At 45.0% G+C, this 22,093-nt stretch overlaps 1 protein-coding gene across 8 annotated transcripts in view; it reads right to left on the bottom strand.

The window, feature by feature from the left end:
* Positions 1–22,093, bottom strand: part of EYA3 (EYA transcriptional coactivator and phosphatase 3) — a 143,863-nt gene that overhangs the window by 19,614 nt on the left and 102,156 nt on the right. For 7 of the 8 annotated variants that reach the window (XM_074934584.1, XM_074934587.1, XM_074934583.1 and 4 more), the window contains 6 exons: positions 21,118–21,255; positions 13,837–13,922; positions 11,661–11,844; positions 7,398–7,537; positions 5,205–5,288; positions 2,484–2,573 (listed from right to left, as the gene is read on the bottom strand). In XM_074934584.1, the coding sequence (XP_074790685.1) occupies positions 2,484–2,573; positions 5,205–5,288; positions 7,398–7,537; positions 11,661–11,844; positions 13,837–13,922; positions 21,118–21,255 (722 nt within the window). The remainder of the gene's footprint in view (positions 1–2,483; positions 2,574–5,204; positions 5,289–7,397; positions 7,538–11,660; positions 11,845–13,836; positions 13,923–21,117; positions 21,256–22,093) is intronic. The other variant, XM_074934589.1, reaches the window with a different exon arrangement.

Here is a 22,093-nt window from a genome sequence, read left to right as displayed (position 1 = left end):
GATCAATGATTATCCAAATCCAAATTAATTCCATCCCAATAAACCAGCCATGGAGACATGCCACCAACCTGTAATGTAGTGGCGATATTGCAAACAGCCCAGTGCTCAGTAGAGCAAAGAGTCCATGCAGAGTCATATCCCTAAATGCCCTTTTTCTTGAAAATTTTTCCCTTGCTGCTACCACTGGACGTGATGGTAAGACCACGAGTATCAAAAAGTTCACTGGCCACTGCTGGCATTTTAACTACCTTGTGTAGACCTGAGCAGGCGAGGTGATGGGGCAGTTAAAACTACAGCTCAGTGCAATTTTTTGGGCAAATAGTAAATTGGCCAATAAATGCATTTTTCGGGGCACCAAACCCATTCGCAAATTTGGGTTGAATTTGGCAAACAGTTTCAGACAAAAAAAAAGCAACCCCAAACCTGAAAACAAATTTTGAAAATGTCAAAATACATTGATTTGACATTATTTCAAATGAAATGTTGGTTCGAATTGACGTTCAAAACCTTTGATTGAGCCAAATGAAATTTTTTCATTTTTTTTGTTTCGTCAAGTAAAACAGAGAAAATTCAGTTTTGGTTTGAAACTAACCTTTTTATTTTGTGTTTATGATGTTTCTGTTTGGACACCAAACAAACTAGTCAGTCATTGGCTCGGTCTAATTAAAACACTGGTGGCTGCTTGCAGCCCAGTCTAAACTAGTGATCCCAACATCGCTCCCCCATTTGAGCTGAACCAGTGGTAGCAAACATGAGGAATTGGAGGAAAGAGCCTAGTAGAGTCACCACCAAGAACCAGGGGAAACGCTGAATGTAGTGCAGGATACAAACCTAAGTGCAGAGCTCTTGTTGTTGTTGATGGGAATTGGGAACCACGGACCCCTTGGTGCCAACTGGCAGAGAGCACAGGGCGTGCAGGGTTTTACAGGGATCCCCTGGATCAGAGATCTGCACAATAGTTCACCAGAGGGTGGCATGTGAGATCTCTGCCAAGAGCCAGTAGCCCACTATGATTCCTAATAATCATAGTGAAATGTGTGTACAGATAATATTTAAGGCATTATGTATCTATGCTAAAAATTATGTTCTCAAAGTCTTGAAGTTAAGGCAGGTCACCAGGATGTGAGAGAGCTGGGACATGCTCCTTTCAGACAGGAGGTAACAGATATCTATCTCCCTGTCTGACCATTTGAGTATTGTAGGTGAGTTGCTGATTGCTTTTAAGATACGTTTTTTCTGTAATACTTTTGTTCTGAATAAATAATACTTTGCTTTATGAAGGCTGGCTAGTCAATTGCCTCAGAGACGGTAGAGCTGCAGGTGCTGATCTAAATCCAGACCTGCTGGGACAACCACAGTGAACTGCAGGAGAAACTGCAGCTGAATTCCCAGTCTAGAGGGAAAGACTCACAGGACTCTGCCCTGAGAAATGTCTCAGACCTTTAGCCATCAGCTAAGTGGGATGTCAGCAAAGAGGCTACAAAAGGGTCAGAAGCGCAGTAATATCAGAAACTGTGACAGGTGGCAATAGGGAGATTATAGTCAATTCAAAATCCTCACTTCAATGTCTTTAATTAGCCCAAAGTGCATCTCCTACAGTAGTATCATCACAGAACATGTTTACACTTGTATCAAATTCATGTTAATGCAGCCAAGATTAAGCAATCTCTTATAAATGTCAAGGCAAAATCATTTATGTAGCTCTTTCTACCTTGGAACACTGAGTTGTTCCAAGAGAGGCTGTATTTTGGGCTTTACCATCTCAGACCGTCCAGACTGAACTGTGCGGAGACCTGACAAGCATTATTATGAGCTGGAATGGTGACATAACTTGATTGCTTTCTTTGTAAAGCTCAAAGCCAAACAGGGCCAGCAGGAAATTAACAAAAAAATTACATTTTTGAAAACACTAATGAAAATTTTTGGCAGTTTTTCTAATATTTGCACTTTTAAAAGCAATTGTGGAGTACACTGAGATGCTCACACATGTAATAGCTCATGGTTCCTGATCTAAACCCAGCAGCTATAGTGTTACCTTTTAAAAATAGAACTGTATACTCAGGGGCAATGTAGACTAGTGTTTACAGTAAGGGACTAAATGTCAGTAAGATCAGATTTCTATTCCCAACCATTTATTTGCAGAATCTGAAGTACTTCCACACCTCCTTGGGTAAGCCATATTTATTATATATAATATTCTAATTTATAATGAATTATTATGATTGGCTGGGTGAAGCGAGGCCTTACACACCTCAACAGCATTTCTGTATTTGTCAATTAGAGCAGGCTGATTGACTGAGTGCATTCCATTTTGTATGATCTTGGCTCACACACCAGCTTTGTTCTGTACAGCTTTAGTTCTGGTAGATGCTATTAGATTTTCATATTAAGTTCTGCTTCACACTTGTGTTTGTCATTAGAAATAGTACTCTCATCCGGAAGTTTCTGACGTTTAGGTTCCTGAACAAACAACTGGCACATACCTCTAAGTCATTGAAAAATAAGTGTGTGTCGGCCACTTCGAAAATCATCTCCTCCATTGTCAGACCTGAGCCAATCACTAGAGTTGGGTCCTGGAAAACAGGACAGGGAAAGAAAATTTTGCCCTGGTTCTGTACTAAAGTAGAAATAAACCTCTTGCCAAAGAAGTTTCACAAGATTCCCACTGGATCCTAAGGCTAAAATGTGCTAGCATGGGTTTTGGGGTTTTTTTTCATACCATTCAATTGTATGGATTGTAATATCCCTAAAATATTGTGGGCACTTGAAGAAAAGCCAGATTCTAGTAAAGTATCAAAGCAAAACAAATCAAACTCCAGTGCTGTGCAGTTTGGACAGATACACTTCCAGCAGCACAACAGAAAAATTATTTGTGATTGTTTAGTATGTTTCAGAGAGGCTCTATTTACCTTCACTCTATATTGGAAACACACTGATTCATACTAATGACAGGGACATGTTTTGTTATTTACAATAAAGTGACCACACAATAAAAAAAAGCAAGCTTAATGTGCTTTGCTCGTTTATTTTGAAAATTATATAGCAGTTGTAATACTGATGTATTTTTAAAATGTAAAACAAAACAGTTATTTTTAGTTTACATTTAAGCACTTAAAATATTTGACAAATGAAACCTCCAAATGATGAAAGTTATTATATGATCTCAGCGCAAAGGGGCTGAAATTACAGAGTGCATGATCCTTAACTTCTGCCAGCATCTGCACTTCAAAAATACATCAATTCATAGCCTTGTACTTAATTAAAATGAATATGTTTGCAGTCTTTACCTCCTAGCTCTGTAGGTACTTGATCCAGTATTCTCTTCTTTGAAGTGGTTACCCCTTTGTTCAAATAAAAGGGGAGGTCACTTACCTGTAACTGGAGGTTCTTCAAGATGTGAGGTCCCTATCTGTATTCCCCTGAGGGTTATGTGCATGTGCCCAGAGCCGGAGCTTTTCAAAATAGTGTTCGTCAGTCTGTGCACGTGCCTTTGCATTGCCTCGTGGTTTTGCCTGAGGCAACAAAGGGTAGAGTGGACCAACTGCATCTCAAGTTCCTTCTCTACTGCAGAGGGGAAAGAGGGTGGGATTGGAATACAGATAGGAACCACGCATATCAAAGAACATCCAGTTATAGGTAAGTAACCTCCACTACTATTACTTCTTCTTGTGATGGTCCTTATTGTATTCCACTGAGGGTGATTAACAAGGAGTACCTATGTAGGAGGAGGGTGCGAGGAAGATGACAGAGACCCGTGGAACGGAGGACTACTGCATTGAATGAGGTGTCCATTGCAGAATCGTGCACTAAAGCATAATGAGAAGAAAAGGTGTGTACCAAACTCCATGTGGCCGCCTTACGTATGTCTGCAAGGGGCACATTGTGGAGTATGGAGGTAGTTGATGCTTGCACACTTGTGGAATGGGCCCATATCCCAGCTGGTGGGGACCGTTCCGATAACTGATAGCAGAGCGTAACACATCCTGAGACCCACTTTGAGATTCTCTGGGTGGAGATGGTCTGGCCTTTAATTGTCTCCACTATGGCAACTAATAGTCTAGGAGACTTCCAGAAGGGCTTCATTCTCTGTAGGTAAGAGGCCAGGGTCCTATGGACATTGAGGGAGTGAAGCTGCCATTCCTCATTTGAAGTGTGTGGTTTGGGAAGGAAGGTTGGCAAATGTATAGGTTGATTGAAGTGGACGCGGGAAACCACTTTTGGTAGAAATTTAGGATGCAAGCGCAGCAAAACTATATCCTTATGAAAAGTGGTGAAAGGGGGGTTACCATCATGGCTCCCAGTTTGCCAACTCTTCTTGCAGAGGTGATCGCCACCAGGCAAGTGACCTTCATAGAAAGAAGAGAAAGTGGCGGACCATAGGTAGCATACGAATCCTCAGACTCAGAGGAACGGGGGTGGGAGGGGGGGATGGAATGGGGAATGTTGTAGGAACATGACCAGAAGGAGGCAGATCTGATGTAGGAGAGGGGGTCGTCTTAGCAGGCGAATGGACCAGAACATGCGGAAACCTTATCCATTCTAGGGCACACAGTTTGTGAGGCCCAAGAGCACATCCAATTCTCCCTGGCTTCAACGGCACCTGGTCCATGGACAGAAGCAGGGCCGTAAGGGGGCCTGCCTCAGTATGGACAATTCACGCTGTGCCAGCAAAGCCATTGCAGGAGGGAATGCCTGGTTCAGGAACCGGGACTGGTGGATCTGGCAAACGATGCAACTTCTTGTCACTCTTGTGGGCTCCACCATGGCTGGAACTCATGGCAGTGTAGTGTCTTTCTTGGATCTGGAGGAAGACTTACTGCCTTGCTTACGTGCATGCTTTCGTGTTTCATGGCCAGGCCCCAGCATGGGGTTCATAGTGCTGGTACAGGTGGAACCAGACTGGGACTCCGCAGCAGGAGGTGCACTCCTGGATTGCTCAGGCCGATGAACGGGGGCAAGGGAGGGTCCGACTGCGGTCCCGTGGCAACCTCCATGAGGTGCTTCTTAGGGCACAGAGAAGTCTGGCCTTCCTGGGTGCAGGCAGGGAAGGAGAGGCATACATATAACCCTCAGTGGAATAACAACAGGACCATCACTCCAAGAAGAAGCAGTATGCATTTTCTACTTCTTTCACCTACAATTAATGTATACTTATTGATAACATTTATGATCTTACCTCTGAGAAAGAGGTAAGACAATATTACCTTTCCATATTTCTGGGCGTACGACCCTGTGAGAAGGGAATGGAAAATGATGATGGTCTCATCCAAGTCCCATAGAAAGACTCGCTGGGAAAGGAATTACAAAAGGAGGTTAATCTTGGAATATTCCAACTGCCATGCTGCAGCAAATAGCAAAATCATAGAAATGTAGGGCTGGAAAGGATCTCGAGAAGTCATCAAGTCCAACCCCCTGTACTGAGGCAGGACCAAGTAAACCAAGACCATCCCTGACAGGTGTTTGTCTGATTTGTTCTTAAAAACCTCCAATGACAGGGATTCCACAACCTCCCTTGGAAGCCTGTTCCAGAGCTTAACTACCCTTATAGTTAAAAAGTTTTCCCTAATATCTAACCTAAATCCCCCTTGCTGCAGATTAAGCCCATTACTTCTTGTTCTACCTCCACTGGACATAGAGAATAATTGATCCTCATCCTTATTACACCAGCTCTTAACATATTTGAAGACTTATCAGTTCTCCCTCAGTCTTCTTCTCTCAAGATTAAACATGTCCAGATTTTCCTCACGGTCAGCTTTTTCATAATTTTTATTGCTCTCCTCTTGGACTCTCTTCAATTTATCCACATCTTCCTTAAAGTGTGGCACCCAGAACTGGACACAGCACTCCAGCTGAGGCCTCACCTGTACTAAGTAGAGCGGGACAATTACTTCCTGTGTCCGATGATATGTCTACACGGAAAAAGCCACATGGCGCAGCTGAGCGCTTCTGTGCGCTTCTGTGTAGCGCTTCTGTGCGGACACACCCTACAGCAAAGTAGTTAATCTTCCTCCCTGAGAGGCAGTAGCAAGGTTGATGAAAGAATTCTTCTGTTGACCTAGCAGTGTTTACGCCAGGGATTAGGTTGACATAGCTTCATCTCTCAGGGGTGTGGATTTTTCACACCGCTGAAAGTAGCAGCTATGCAGAGGTATGTTTTTAGCGTAGACCAGCCCTGACATATATCACTTCTTTTAACAGTCCCTAGCATAATACCAACTGCCTCACATTGTTGACTCATATTCAATTTATGATCCACTAAAACTCCTAGATCCTTTTTAGCAGTTATTCCCCATTTTGAGCTGTGCATTTGATTTTTGCTTTCTTACTTTGCACTAGTCTTTACTGAATTTCACCTTGTTGATTTCAAACTAGTTCTGAAACATTGTATTGAATTCTAATCCTGTCCTTTAAAGTGCTTGGAACCCCTCCCAACTTGGCATTGTCAGCAAATTTTATAAGCATACTCTCCATTATCCAAGTCATTAATGAAATATTGAACAGTACCACACCCAGGACTGATCCCCACGGGACCTCACTTGAAACACCCTACCAGTCTTACAGTGAACCACTGATACATACTCTGACTAGTCTTTCAATCAGTTGGGCACCCACCTTATAGGAATTTCATCGTGACTACATTTTCTCAGTTTGCTTATGAGAATGTCATGTGGGACTGTGTCAAAAGCTTTACTAAAAATCAAGATATATCTATTGCTTCCTCCTTAATCACGAGACCAGTAACCCTAACAAAGAGGGAAATTAGGTTGGACTGGCATAATTGTTCTTGAAAAATCCATGCTGGCCATTCCTTATAACCTTATTATCCTCTAGGTGCTTACAAAAGGATTGCTTAATAATTTGTTCCAATATTTTCCCGGGTACCAAAGTTAGTCTGACTGGTCTATAATTCACCACATCCTCTTTGCTTCCCTTTTTAAAGTTAGGTACTAAGGTTTGCCCTTCTCCAGTCCTCTGGGACCTCACCTGTCCTCCAGGAGTTCTCAAAGATAATTGAAACAGTTCCAAGATTCGCAAAAAGAAAAGGAGTACTTGTGGCACCTTAGAGACTAACCAATTTATTCCAAGATTGCTTCAGCTAGTTCCTTAGGTACTTTAGGATGAAGTTCATCAGGCCATGCCTGCTGTGTCACCCACTTTGTGGTTAGGTGGAGTGTCCCCTATAGGAATGGCCCACTGCTCTTTTATCAAGCTCCATCAACAGTGTGTCTTAGTTTTGTGCCTCTGGTTAGAGAGACGCATTTCTAGACTTCCAGCGTTCCTCCCGTTTTTTACCCAATTATCCCAGCCCCTTTCCCCCGCCAGAAAGGGGAAGGGAGACACGCTGGCCTGACTGCTCTTCCAAAGTGACTATTCAGGAAACCAGACTGTTCACTTACTTCCAGTTCACTGTCCTGAGGGGAGGAGGCATCTGCTTTCCTCTTGCCCCTGTTTTTCCCAGCCATGTTTTTCCTAGTCTGCTCATCTAACTCTTTACTGGCTGTTGCTCTTGGCAAAGATGGACTTGTGGATGGATCTCCTAGAAGAAACACACAACACTGTTCCCATCTCATGATCATACAAAACGAGCACCCAGTCCCAACACATCTCTCCTCCTGACAGCTCTTGGCCATATACCAGAGTCAGAAAACAGGAGATGTTATTGCACCTCATTGAGGCACCAGGAGTTGAACACTACATAGAGCAAATGCAAAGTTTCTCTGTCCAGTCATGTCAATACACACCCATCTCCCCAGTCAATTCAGCAGTAAGCCATGATGGGGGTGAAGTCAGATGGTACATCTACACTGCGGGCCCAGGTCAGGTGTCTCAGGCTTGTGGGGCTTGAGCTATGTGGCTAAAAACTGAATGTAGACACTTTGGCTGGAGCCCAGGCTCTGAGACCTCACGAGGAGAGGGCCTCAGAGCCTGGGCTCCAGTCTGAGAGTCAACACTGCAATTTTTACCCCCCACAGCCCAAGCCCTGCAAGCCTGAGTCAATTGCCCTGGACTCTGAGACTCTGTGCTGTAAGTTTTTTTATTACAGTGTAGACCTACCCAGGAATGAATGCTGCAGGGTGGGTACCAGGTACAAGATCAATGACAAGTGGCTGGAGGAACTCTAAGAATTGTACAAAGAATACAACCCCTCCTCTGCCTTACTGCTATTAAAGCTACTTCAATTTACATTTCATTTAAAAAATGGTAACTCAATATTTTTAGAAGGTTCCTGCAAGACCCTGAGCCCTGGGAAAGAGTTCTCTCAGAAAGATTCTGACCCATTTTAGAGTACACTTATTATTAAGTTAGTTCATTTAACATCTCGTTTCCCCCAGGTTCCTGGGCTAGTTGGGTGCCTTTCCTCACTGCCCGTCCCCCAGAACTCAGCTGCCACTCAGCAGCGGTTAGTACTTTGTACTACTTTCGATGCAGTGTGAAATAGGAGAGACTCAACAGGGAGTATTAAACCACCCCTGTTTAGTTAACTGTTGCTGGAGGGCCAACAGACCTTGCTGAAAAGGCAGCAGGTCTAACAGGTGAGGAGCAATGGCAGGCATTAATTTCCCTCTTTAAAGTATTTTAAGCTACTGAACTCGGAGCCCTAAATCTAAAATCAGATTTTTTTAAGCAGCAGCTAGTTAAACTCAGCTCCACAATTTCTCAGCCTTTGCCAAGCAGCCTAGCCAGGCTCTGGCCTAATGCTCCTCCCACAGTGGCACTTCCAAAGGGAAGCCACCACTGCCCTCTCAATCCTACTGCGAGCAGCTCAGGAAGCAATAGATCCATCTCTACCCCTGTAAGAGAGGGACGTGGGCTTTTTGGTGATGAGGTCCCAGTCATGCACTATTGTGAGTTGAATCATGACATGACATCAGCAGAAAAGGTCATCCAGCCAACAGGAAAACAGCTTTGGACCGACAGTTAAACCCTCCTCGGTTACATTTTCTGCTTCTTTTAACTGACAAAAGCCTGGGGATAATTAACGGGACACACAAAGACATTTATATATGAAATGCTTTCTGGAATTTCCCTTTTCCTGGTTTCTACCTTAGATCAGTGAGGAAATTTCACCCAATAATTCCAGCATGAAGGCCAATGAGTTGTAGTTAAATTAAGGCATTTCTTTTAGAAGGACATCTGATCTTGATTTAAAGACTCCAAATGATGGAGAATTTACTACATTGCTTGGCAATCTGTTTCAATGGTTAATTACACTCACTATTAAAAAGAAATGTACATCTTAGTTCCAGTTTGAACTTTGCTGACCAACCCCCCTGCCACTGGATTTTGTTATGCCTTTCAATGCTAGATTAAAGAGCCTGCTACAATCAGAAATCTTGTCCCTGTAAATATTTATAGACAAGTGAGAAGATGAACAGGTTGAGCTCCTTCACTCACTAACTGCAAGGCAGGTTTTCTAGCCTTGAATCATTCTTACAGCTTTTCTCTGTTTTTAAAACATCCTTCCCCTCTTGGGGCCTCATTTTCCCAGCTATACAATGTGGGTTTTGAAAAGTGCTTTCACATCCTCTGACAGGGCTGCCAATTTCGGTTGGACATATTCCTGAAGGTTTCATCACATGACAATCTTTAATTAAAGATTGATCTTTAATTCCTGGAGATTCCAGGACAATCTTATCCCTCTGATGAGAGGATTTCTACACATGAAATCTGTGTGTGACTATGACACATACTAGGGGATAGGGCACTTCATAGCTCATGAAGGCTGAGCCCATTACACCCACCAGGGGCTCACTGTATCCCTCCATCAGCTCCCTGTGGGCCACCCTCCCACCCCCCTCTACTTAAAGGACTCCCAGCAACTCTCCCACACACCCCTCATGCCAGGGGCTCTGTGTGCCCCCATTTCCTCCTCCCTCTATACCAGGGTCCCCCATTAACCCCCAAGTCAGGGGCTGTGTGCACACCCTCCCCCCTTCTACCCCAGGCGAGGGGCTGTGTAGGCCACCATTTCTTCCTCCCTCCATTCCAGGATCCCCCATTCTGTCCCTTATGTCAGTAGTTTTGCCCTGTGTGTACCCCCATTTTCCTTCATACCAGGGTCCCCCTCCCAGCTGGGTTCCCCCAATCCCAAGGTGTTCACACCCCCCTTACTCCCATACCAATGTCCCCTATTCTTTTCCCCACTGGGATTTTCTGCTATCCCCTTCTTCCCCTCATATCAGGGGCGCTGTGTGTGCCCCCATTCTTCTCACCCCCAACCATGACTCTGTATGACCCCCCACCTTTCCTCATCATTATTGTTTCTCTTCTTTATGTCTGGGAGCAAAGTCATTCAGGGTGTTAACACATTACACTCTATTGGGAGGGTGGGCAGAGATTAGATATGGGGTACTGTTATGCTGGAAGATGCTCATCGGTATAATCTGCCAGTTCTTTGATCTACAGACAACTGCACAGGTGCATGAAGCTGTGGCTGTGCTAAACACACGGTAGGGGCTCCATGTATCCCCCATTTTCCCCTTCCCCCCAGCACAACAGGGCACACACTAATACCTAGAACATTTGCTGAAATTTGGAATTAATTGGACAAGGCATTCAGAAGTTATCCCGTGACACACAGACAGACAAATGCCATCAAATTGAGCGTAAGGCCTCAAGCTCAGCCAATAAAAATAAGTGCAAAGTGAGTGTTTCTTTTTTCCTCAGGATCCCTCCTCACAACCTTCCCAGACCCTAGCTTTCACCAGCTCATCCTACCATAGCCAAGGGAAGTGGTCATCATGGGGAAGCTGGGTCTATCAGAGTTAGAGAGAGGCAAAACATCTGCTAATTTAGAAATGAAAATGTCAGCTCCCCTTCCTCTGCAGAGCCTGGTTTAACTTTCATTTCCCTTCACTGAAGGGCCTTAGAAACAACTGATGGGAACACTCTGGGTATCGCTAAGAGCTAGAGGAACTGTCTGACACTTGGTCCACTGGGAAAGGAGTCTCTACTTAGCGCATGTTGGTTTCCCCTCACTGGAAGAAGAAAGTTGCTTCAGAAGCACTGTGAAACAAATGGATGTCACCATGGGGGGAAAAAGGCAACAAGCAGAGCTGCCTTCATCAGTGCCAGTTAATATGACAAAGGGGATTGGAGGAAGGAAAGGGAAGAATTTCATGTGGAATGCTGGGAAATAACTTGTTCTCATGCAGGTGACTTTCAGAGCTAAGGAATCCCAAAGTGCTTTGCACAACAGTGAGTTAGATGCCCGCAGTGCAGTGGCACAGCTGCACTAGCCCATACATGAGAGCGGGAATGTTGGCCATCACCCCAAAGTTATCTTTAACTTTTATTTGAAGTGTTCCAAGGGATCTTTAATACCCACCTGACAGCAGCCACCAGAGACAGGCAGAAAGTTCTTTAGTTTAACGCAGATGGCACCTATAACCATATGACCTCCACAGTCTTCCACATCATACTGAAGGGTGTGTAGCGGGAGAATAGGTTGCAGAATGGGTCAGAAAACCAGATATTTTAGGCCCAAAGGAGAAACAAAATGGCAAACATCCTTCTTTGAAAATGGATGGAGTGTGCTCTGCACACATCAACACACGATGCCCCTCGTTACACTTCTGAATTTCACTCCCCCAGACCTGCCAGCGTGCTGTATAACCGAGGGGGTCTGAAATCCACCCTACTAAAGCTGCAGCACTTACCAGAGAAAAGTCTCTGCTCCGTCCGTGTAGGCACCATGGCATTTGCTTTTTCAATTGGATATGTGGTGGTTGCTAACGTGGGACTCTCCATGCTGCTGTCTGCTGGTGCTATAACCCCGAAGCCAGAACTCGGATAGCATGGCTGGTACTGGCTTTGGCCGAGAATTGTGTAGGTAGGGTATTCCTATTCAAAGAAAGGATCAAATAAGGTAGGAAAAGGCTGTTCCTCAGAAAACACTGAAAACCAAATGGGCTGCTGGCCTAGAATGCCTTTGGGACAGAGACGCGCAAGCAAAAGCTCAGGCTCTCCCCCTTTTGGCCCCCAGCACCATGAGAGCTCTATGGCAGAAAGAACTGGTCCCCAAAGGGGAAGGAGCAAGTAGGCAGACAGGATCACCCACTCCAGACTTATGGAGGGAGAAGAAACGGTGCTGCCTGCTAATGAATGGCTTTTAAATTCCAGCTATATCAGAAGGGTTCTCTCTCTCTGCTCACCATCTTGTCAGACTCTTTGGATGCATCACCTTCCCCTTTCCTTGCTGAGGGAGACTGAAAAGGGTTTAAAAAGCTGTGTGACTATATTCTTCGCTGTACAAGCTACACTTGAAAATTAGGTTGTCAATTAACTACATCGATCAGGGCTGTAAAAAATCCACACCCCTGAGCAACATCGTTCAGCTGACCTAAGTCACTGTGTAGACAGAAGAATTCTTCCATCGACCTAGCTGCTCCCACCTGGGGAGGTGGATTCCCTGCATGACCAGAAGACCTCCTCTCAGTGGCGCAGGTAGCGTCTACGCCGAAGCGCTCAAGTGGCACAGCTGTGCTGTTGTAGCGTTATAAGTGTAGACAAGCCCTAAGCTAATCATAGTTATGCTACTTACACTTCTGTAATGCCTGCCACCCAGGGATTTCAAATCGGAGGATTGGGCCAAAAGAAATCTGATGAGGTTCAACAAGGACAAGTGCAGAGTCCTGCACTTAGGACAGAAGAATCCCATGCACCGCTACAGACCAGGGACCGAATGGCTCGGCAGCAGTTCTGCAGAAAAGGACCCAGGGTGACAGTGGACGAGAAGCTGGATAGGAGTCAGCAGTGTGCCCTTGTTGCCAAGAAGGCCAATGGCATTTTGGGCTGTATAAGTAGGGGCATTGCCAGCAGATCGAGGGACGTGATCGTTCCCCTCTACTCGGCAGTGGTGAGGCCTCATCTGGAGTACTGTGTCCAGTTTTGGGCCCCACACTACAAGAAGGATGTGGAAAAATTGGAAAGAGTCCAGCAGAGGGCAACAAAAATGATTAGGGGGCTGGAACACATGACTTATGAGGAGAGGCTGAGGGAACTGGGATTGTTTAGTCTGCGGAAGAGAAGAATGAGGGGGGATTTGATAGCTGCTTTCAACTACCTGAAAGGGGGTTCCAAAGAGGATGGATCTAGACTGTTCTCAGTGGTAACAGATGACAGAACAGGGAATAATGGTCACAAGTTGCAGTGGGGGAGGCTTAAGTTGGATAGTAGGAAAAACTTTTCACTAGGAGGGTGGTGAAGCTCTGGAATGGGTTATCTAGGGAGGTGGTGGAATCTCCTTCCTTTGAGGTTTTTAAAATTGACAAAGCCCTGGCTGGGATGATTTAGTTGGGGATGATTTAGCTTTGAGCAGGGGGTTGGACTAGAGGACCTCCTGAGGTCCCTTCCAACCCTGATTTTCTATGATTTGATCTCCAAGTGCTTTATGGTTACTGACCCTCACTTCTCTTTAAATTGACAGGGTGGGAAACTGAGGTACAGAGAAGTGAAGTGACTTGCTCAAGGTCCCAAAGGAAATCTGTGGTGGTCAGGAGAAGAATAGCTCTACTGACTCCCAGTCCTGTACTTTAACCACAAAACTAATTCTCCACATGCAGTGAACTTGCTCTCTGCAAATCCAGTGCCCAAACAACAGAATTTTGAATTTACTTCATGCCCCAACTAGTCCCCATTGGCAAGAAAATGCTGCAGTGAACAAGGTCTGGGGACCATTTAAAGTGGGTTACAAATATTTAGCCTTAAAATACTCAGGAACTCTCAAGAAAATGAATAAACAGTTACACTCCAACTACTATGATGTCAGAATATTTGAAAACGAAAGCTACACCAGATGTGCCCAAGAGAAGAAAAGCTAGCAAGATGTTTTACCTGGTGTGAGATGCTGGCTACAGCTGGTGTTGAAATATTGACAACAGTCGAGGACGTGGAGACTGGGCTAGCACTGGTAGTTGATGCTGTAAAAAAGTAAATAAATTGTATTGTTAATACATTTTAATAATGTAAAAGAGAGAAGACCTATTGTAACTGTGAAGCTGTCACATTTCTAGCCCCAACTACACTCTAACTAATAGCTTAAACAGGGTTTGCCAGGACAATAGGGATGGAGTGTAATGTTTTAAAACTACGTTTTTATAATTCGCTATAGAACACTTTTCAAAAGGCCTTGCCCCCTCCATTCCTGTCACATAAATAGTTCAAATTAGGTTAACGTGACATGTTTTTCTATTAATTTTTATTTCAAATTTTGGGACAACGAAGACCAGAACACAAGATGTATTTGTCTGTATTTGTTACAACAGATAAAAACAAATATATCTATACTAACAGTAAGAGATCTGAATAGCAGTTAAATTAGTTCTGATAACATTTTTATCCAACATTGTGGATGAGACCTTAAAATATTTGATCCCACTGAATTCAACAACTTCAGGAAATACTAAAACCCATTTAAGTCATTACATATAAAGCTACTTCATACTGAGAAACTGTTGGTATTTAACGTTTGAAATCCGTGTTAAATTACAAGTATTTTCTGGAAGAGGTCCCTTGAGATCACTGTTGACAGCAGCTCTGTGAGACAGACCATGCACTTACAGACACAGATTTACTAGTACGAATATTTTGAGGTGCTTAAGATTCTTAAGTTTTTCCCACAGCAACCAGTGTCCATAGAAGGGTTGCATTTTCAGACAATTTTAGTTCACCTGAATCCCTGGAGTCCCTCTGTGCCTCCCTTTGGGGACAGATGTAAATTAGCAGCACTTATGGTTTTCAAGTAGTAGAATAGTCAGATTAGACTGTGGCCTGCTTTGGGTCTCAGGAGGCCGAAACACAAAAATGACAAGTCCAGTGAAATCCAAGTGTACACGTTAGGTGCAATCAGAGAATGTTATTATCCCTCCGTCATGCTTGCCCAAACTCCATAAAAACAAAGGTTCATGGTAGCACAGATTGTAAAGAGATCTTTGTGGAAACTGCACAGTATCAGCCATCTTATCTCCTGCCATAAAAAAAATAAGTATTTTCTACAGATACCACCTGTGATGGAATCTCAGCACGAGACCGAAAAACAACCCAGGCTCTTCAATGGTTTGGTGTTTTCCCATCCTTGTGGGAGGCAGCGGAAGGGAAGAGCTCGCACCAGGCCCTTCCTGGTCATCGCTTGCTGCCTGGTGAGTCTAAATGCTGCCCTTTGAGGATTCCAGTCAGTTCCTTCAATTTAGTAGGAGGTGAATCTCCCAAAAAGAAAAACTGATCCAAGATGTGCCTCAGAGAAAAAGGAAAACCCCGGTGCAAGAAAAAAATACCCAAGAAAGGAGACTTTCCCTCAGAGAGGTGAGTGAGAACCCTCCAAGATGACATCTCAAGAAACACAGAATGACAGTGAGGTAATTCTCTCTTCTCTAAAGACACCATTGGTGCAGGAATGCCACTCTGAAGAGGAAGCCCCAAGGAAAGAGGTTTAGCACATTTAGAAGACACCCTTTCTCAGAACAACGCACACAGCGCAGCTGTCTGGAAATGCTCCTCACCAACCCAGAAGCAGAACTCTACAATGGATCCTGTGGAAGCCTCAGAGGAATTTCATCACCTTGGGATCCCTGTGCCCAGACAGAAACCTTAGCAAGGAAAGGGGAAGATGGGGAACAACTGCACAAGGCGATGTGTTCTTGGAGAAAGAGAACCAACTATTTATAGTGAGCTCCACTCAGGTGGAATCTCTCAATGGCAAACACCTAGTGCCCTACCCTACCTCTGCTACACCCACACTGGCAGAGCCATTGGCCCCTTGCAGAATCCATTAAGACCTATAGAAACTCCTTCAAAAAAGTCGGTGGGGAGGAAAATCTGATTCCTGCTCCCAGTATGGAACTAGGAGAAGCCTGAGAGCCTGCGGAGTGGGGGCAGATGGTTGGGGAAGCTGGTCAGGAAACCAGGCAACCAGGACATCTGTAGGATCCTCTGGGGAAACCTGCAAAGCTTAAGAGCTCTGGAGGGCTACAGGAGTCACTAGGGCCAAGGTGAGGCGGAGTCCTTGGGCTGCTGCTGCGCCCCCGCTGTTCACGGGTCCCCATGGTGCACACTGCAAATCCCTCACCTTGGTGAACAGTACAGAACAGGTCTGTAACACTAGGCATACCAGGATTTTCTATCTTTATCTCGAGTCCCAGGACTTGCCCTTGCCTACCTCTTTGGGATCAAAGAAGCATCTCAGATTTGAGCAAGAAATTGTCTAATGGCCACAGGCCACACACACACTTTCCGAAGTTGAAATAAAGATTTTTGAGGAGTTACAGGGGAGGCCAAGATCAGGCTTACAACAGAAAGCAAGTCTCAGCCTTAACCAGGGACAGGAGGCTGCTGCGCCATTAAAATGGATCAAAGAAACTATAGAAAGGAAAAAAACATCTTTGGATTCTGGTAGCAACACAGACAATCTCCCCTTCATGCGTTCTCTTGTTACCCAACACCCTGAGGATATCACGGCCCACCTGTTTACACACTGTAATGTACCAGGTCTCTAACAGGGTTATACTCAATTGCATCAGCAATACTCTTTCAGCAACCGCCGGACACAGGTTACCCTGAGGGTCAACAACTCTTCTGTGTGTGCCACAAATACAGCAACATCGTTCTGCCATGCTGACGTGCCAAAAGGAACTATCCCCAGGTCCCATGTTTAAATGGAGTCACAGAGGTTTATGTCTTCCTTTTGTTACCCTTCCCCTCCACCCCCGGTTTTCTTTACTTTTCCCTCCTGTTTCCAGATTGCTTCTCCAGACCCTGAATCTTCACCGTCCCCCTCACTGCTCCGTTCACCCCAGAATGCTCTGCTTCAACCATCCTAAAATGCCCTATTCTGCTCTGCTTCACATGCTAATAACAGAGAGCAGAGGAGGGAAGTGGAATTGACAAATTTTGTAAGTTTGACTTGGCTGCTTTGCTCCTACATGGAGTGGAGCAGTGGGGGAAGCAAGGAGCAGCAATTCCTTCTACATCTGACCAGAGTGGTTCGCGACCCCTCTGGCATGCAGGGTAGGAGTTGCGGGTTCCCGGGTTAGATCTAAAGGATACACATTAGCAAAATTAGCTCAAAGAAAATCATCTGCTTTTCAGCTCCAGGGGGAGCTTTTATGTTCACCTGAGTACACTACCCAAGTCTGCGAAGTCAGTAAGTGCACCCGGGCATTCACCAGAGTCCTGAGCCATGGCATTACTTAGGCAGAAGTCTGAAGACCAAAACATGCAGAACTTGGACTACAATACATATCAACTGGGCCAATAATACAGCATAACCACATACCACTGAATACATATTCTCCTGTGAGTTCAGTCAGGTTTTTAGGGTTTGTTTTAAAGAACATTTATTCTAAACAAATCATGCTTAAGTAACAGTAAGACTCTAGCTGCCACCTTATCTTCCTCAGACCCTTTGACTCTGAAGTCACCAAACAGTCTGTTCTACTAATGTGCTTTCCCATTCCTCCAGCTCTGTCCTTGATCCTTTCCAGTTTGGATTCTGCTCTTTCCACTATATTAACGGCCTCCCCAGGATCACCACTACTGGCTTTCTAATAGCTACATCTACAGGGATCTGCCCTCATCTTTCTTGCTTTCTCTTACTTTTGACACAGCTGATCATGTTCTCTTCCAATCTCATCTATTGTGTCTGTCTGAGATCTCCTCTTACCTGGCTGACTGCATCTTATTCTGCAGCATGTCCTTTAATAGGGTAGGAGCAGCTGTCTCTTAGTGTCCCAAATAGACCTGTTCTCAGCATCTGCCTCTTCTCCTCTCCCAGTGACCGTAACTTCTTGATACTTTCGACAATCATCTCCATGGTGAGGTTACCAAATCTACCGCATTCACTCCAAAAACTGACCTGATCTTTCCTCCTAACCCCACCATTCCGTCTCCCTTCCTTTTCTGTCTACACTGACAACTTCTCCCTCCCTCTCTTCCAGGCTCATATCTCAGTGCTCCCTCCACCTCCCAGCATCCAGTGCCTTGCTAAATTCTAAAGTTTTTCTTCCTAATATCCCCCAAATTCATCCTTCCATCACTGTCCCCAAGGCAAAGACTTTTCTCATCTTTCACTTTAACCATCTCCCGACTAGCCAAATGCTGCTGCTAAAATTGCACCTCCCCTGCTAAGACCACACCAGCCTTTTCATCTCATTCAGACTTCCTGTCCTCATCAACAAGCCCTATCTAAGCTTGCCCTTGGCTACATCTAGTGTGGCCACTCACACAGTCACAGAACACCAGACATTCCAGTACTTCCGGGAATGATGTGGGCCCACCCGCACTTGTGTGATTCCGCCCCTGCCAGCATGATCTAACACGCACCGTGCCACATGATGGACACCATTTTGAAAAGCATGTTGCCGCACCCCCCACACAGCATGACCTCACATGCACTATTGTGCAAGGTCATGCCAGCGGGCAGGGGACTCTTCAAAATGGCATTCCCCATCCAATATCTGGTGAAACCACATCCAGTTTGGTCTCAGTTCCGGATGGGGGACAAACCTTAGAAAAGCAAGACTGTCTGGCTTAAAACTAGACGGAGAGCCCGCCTAGCTACATCCCAACTCACTCCTCTCTCCCTTCCCTGTCCTCTTGCCAGCCTATCTCCTTTTGCCCCCTCTAGCTTTGCCCTGTTTATCATGCTGCCCTAAATCCAGAACATTCTCCCTCTCCTCATCAAGTGCCTTCTCTCTTTCAGCCTCTCCTCTTAACCTCCTCCTCCCCCAACTCCAGTCACCATGGATGAAGTTACCATCCTTCGTGTCACTCAAGCCCATCCCTGGGGGTTATCTTCAACCCGGCCTTCTTCCTAGATACTCACAACGAGGTAGTGCCTAAACTCTGCCAATTTTTCCTGAGTAACATCCTTTCCTCTCCATCCACAACTCCCATCCAGATTCCCATCACCTCATGTCTTGACTGCTGCACACTCCTCCTTTCCAGCCTTGACAAATCCCATCTTGCCCCATTTGTATCCATTCCAAGTGCTGCTGCAGAGATCGTTTTCCTAGCTCATGGCTTCGAGTACGTCACTCCTCTCTGCATCCCTCCACTGGGTCCCCTTCTCCACTGCACCAAACACAAACTACTGTCTTCACTTCCAAGGCCCTTCAAGCCCTACCCCCACCCATCTATTCTCTGTCACGCGATGGCGATGCTGCTCTGCCCACGATACTGCCCTTCAGTGCCCACTGGTTAACCTTTCAAACACACTTTTGGGCTGTCCCCCCGGCTGCCCCTCACACTTGGGAGGAGCTGCCCAGAACCATCCGCAAAGCACCTCAGTATCTTCCTTTCGATCCCTCCTGAAAACTCCCCTTTGCCCTGGTGCCTACAACGGTCAGGCAGGTGGTGACCACTGCCCATCATGGTGAGCTGTGCTATACGATTGTTTCTTGGTTCTCCCCCATCTGTCTGTTCTATCCACCTTTTCTCTCATCTGAGACTTCAATTAGAAGATCTTTGGGACAGAGACTGTCTTTTTGTTATACATGTACCGTGCCTACCACAATGGGGTCACAATCACTGGCTGAGGCTCCTAGGTGCTACTGCAATACAAATAAATAAATAATCCCTCCTTCCTTCTCCTCACTACTAATCCCCACTTCTCCTTCTCCTGAATTGCCGTCTCATGTCTCATCTTTCTGTCTCATTCTGATGGTGGTGATGTGGGGTGTGACAGAAGAAAGGAATAGCTCTTATTGGAGCTTGCGAAACTCTCTAGAAAATGTCACTATCTCTATATGACGAAATGATCACAGTGACCGTGAAAAAAGCTGGACAATTCAAAGGGAAGGCTGACACGTATTAGAAAGCACAACTATGCTCCAAACGGCGGTTCCATTCACACGATAGCATGGGGCTCCAGATTTATACTCTCTCTGCGTATCAAACGCGTGCAGTCTGTAAGTGAAGAGCCTCCAACTCCAAGGATCTGATGGTCAAGCTGGGTTTCTTCTACCTCCCACATCACCCCGGTGCGTCTGTATTCTGCATTTGGAACTTAGCTGGCAATTCTAGTGATGGTGCAGGATGCAGGACAGCATCCAGCAACCTCTTCCATATCTTCTTATTTTTGTGGCAATTTTCAAAGAAGTGAAAATTTATTTTTTGTCAGCAAAGGTACACACAGAGCAGCTTCACTGAAAGGTGCCATTTCTAGACAGACAGTCACTTTTCCAATTTTAATTCAGAACAAATCCTGCATCTTGGCAGGGGGTTAGACTAGATGTTTCCTGCAGTCCCTTCTAACCCTATGATAGGAAATGAGTTCAGGATAAATGTATCCTTGGGCCTTTCCTGCTCACAATGCAGTGAGCTGAGAAAGCATCAGTCGTAATGATGCACTTCATCAGCTGTACAATTTAAGTCATGTTAAAACCCACACAAATGAGAAACTAGCACGTCTTGAAATTCCTTTCTGAAAAGACAGTTCTGGGAGGTTCTCAAAACTCTGAGAAATTTGTCAAAGGATGAATTTTCATCAGAAAACATTTTCACTAATAAAATGGCAAAAATCCAACCTGAAACAAGTAACTTTGCAGCACTTTTACTTCCCAATATTAAAATGTAAGTCGCTGGCGGGGGTGGGTGGATATTTGTATCCAGCTCCAGTGTCTACAGCTTCACTTTCTAGCTCACCTTGTATAGTGAAGCAAGCACACACACTGGTACCCAGTGCAGACCATCTCTGCCACCCTAGCTGGCACACAGAAAAGAACACCCTTTGCCTCAAGAAGCAACACTTGAATCTTAGTGCAACTCACGCCCAGGACTGCTAAGAAACAGCTTGAGCTACAAGAGCATTCTGAGGAGCGGCATGCAAGTGAATAACATTCAATCTCCCCTTTCCCACCGCGCCTTTGCTCTTCACCCTGTTAGGATTCATCAGCATGGCATAAGCCAGCTGGGTGCAGGCAGAGCTCTATATAGAGTACAAACCACACACACACACACACACAACACATAGGGTCTGGAGCATACAAGAAGAGAAAAATATGGCTTGCAAGGCACAGAGAAGCATGCACAAACCAAGAGCAAACATGCTGGCCTCTTTATTTGTGGTATCTGGACACGAATAGGTGGAGAGAGATGTATATAAAAACCATGCCAAGTTACCTTGAATAGGATAAGAATAATGTGCTGGGCAGGGCTGGCTTGTGGTTAACCCTGTAGTGCAGGTAAGAACATTGTGCTGACTTGGAGATGGAGTCTGAATTAAACCACTTTCAGGTTTCATACCTGGCCACAGTGCACCTGAATCGGATAAATTGGACCAGTTACAAACAAATACGCTGGGACCAAACAGCATGTTTACTACCCGAGAACAGTTTGTCTGTTTGTTACAAAAGTAAATGACTGAGAAAGTCACATATAAAAAGAATATTGCTTTTATTTTGCAATAGCAAATTCCTGATTCTCGGGTTGGATTTGAGCTGCTGAGATAAAGCTAGCTGAAAAAGAACAGCTTAGAGACCAGCAAGGCTAGTTTCTAAACCTTTCAATGGAAAATTCTTTGATTTAACAATAGGAGCTATTGCAATGCTGGCACCAAGGAGCCACTCATCACTCTCTGGGACTTGGACTGCTACAAAGTGTTCTCAGTAGCCCAGACTGCTACTCAGTAAGATAATGATCCAGCACTCATTTAGTCAATGGCAGTCCTTCCATTGGCTTCAGTGGACACTTGGTGGCTCCTACAGCATTAAAGGGACATTCAACTTCCTATCTAGTACTTAATTTTTATATTTTTTTTTAAGTAGCGTCAGATCCTACATCTGCCCCTGAATCTCCTGCTGATTCATGTGGTTTTACAATTACACTTGACTATTTGTTTTTAAAAAAATCTTTCCCTTGCTTCTGTGCAAAAACTGACACAAATGGGAAAATGACTGACTGCCTTCAGGGGAAAACAGTGAAATTGACTGTATAGGCAGGGCTCACGAATGCCCAAAGTAAACAAACTGCAAACAGAGGAGAATAAGCTTTTCCTCAAATCTCTTACAATTCCAGTGATCTTAAGCAATATCCGTAACAACAGCGGCACACATATAGTATGACTTCTCAATCCACGTGTCCCTTTAAGGCTCTGCCT

The sequence above is a fragment of the Natator depressus genome, chromosome 19 (genome assembly GCF_965152275.1).
Source record: "Natator depressus isolate rNatDep1 chromosome 19, rNatDep2.hap1, whole genome shotgun sequence".
Classification (NCBI taxonomy): Eukaryota; Metazoa; Chordata; order Testudines; family Cheloniidae; genus Natator; species Natator depressus.
The sequence above is the reverse complement of the archived record's forward strand: the minus strand, read 5'-3'. Positions and strand labels throughout refer to the sequence as shown.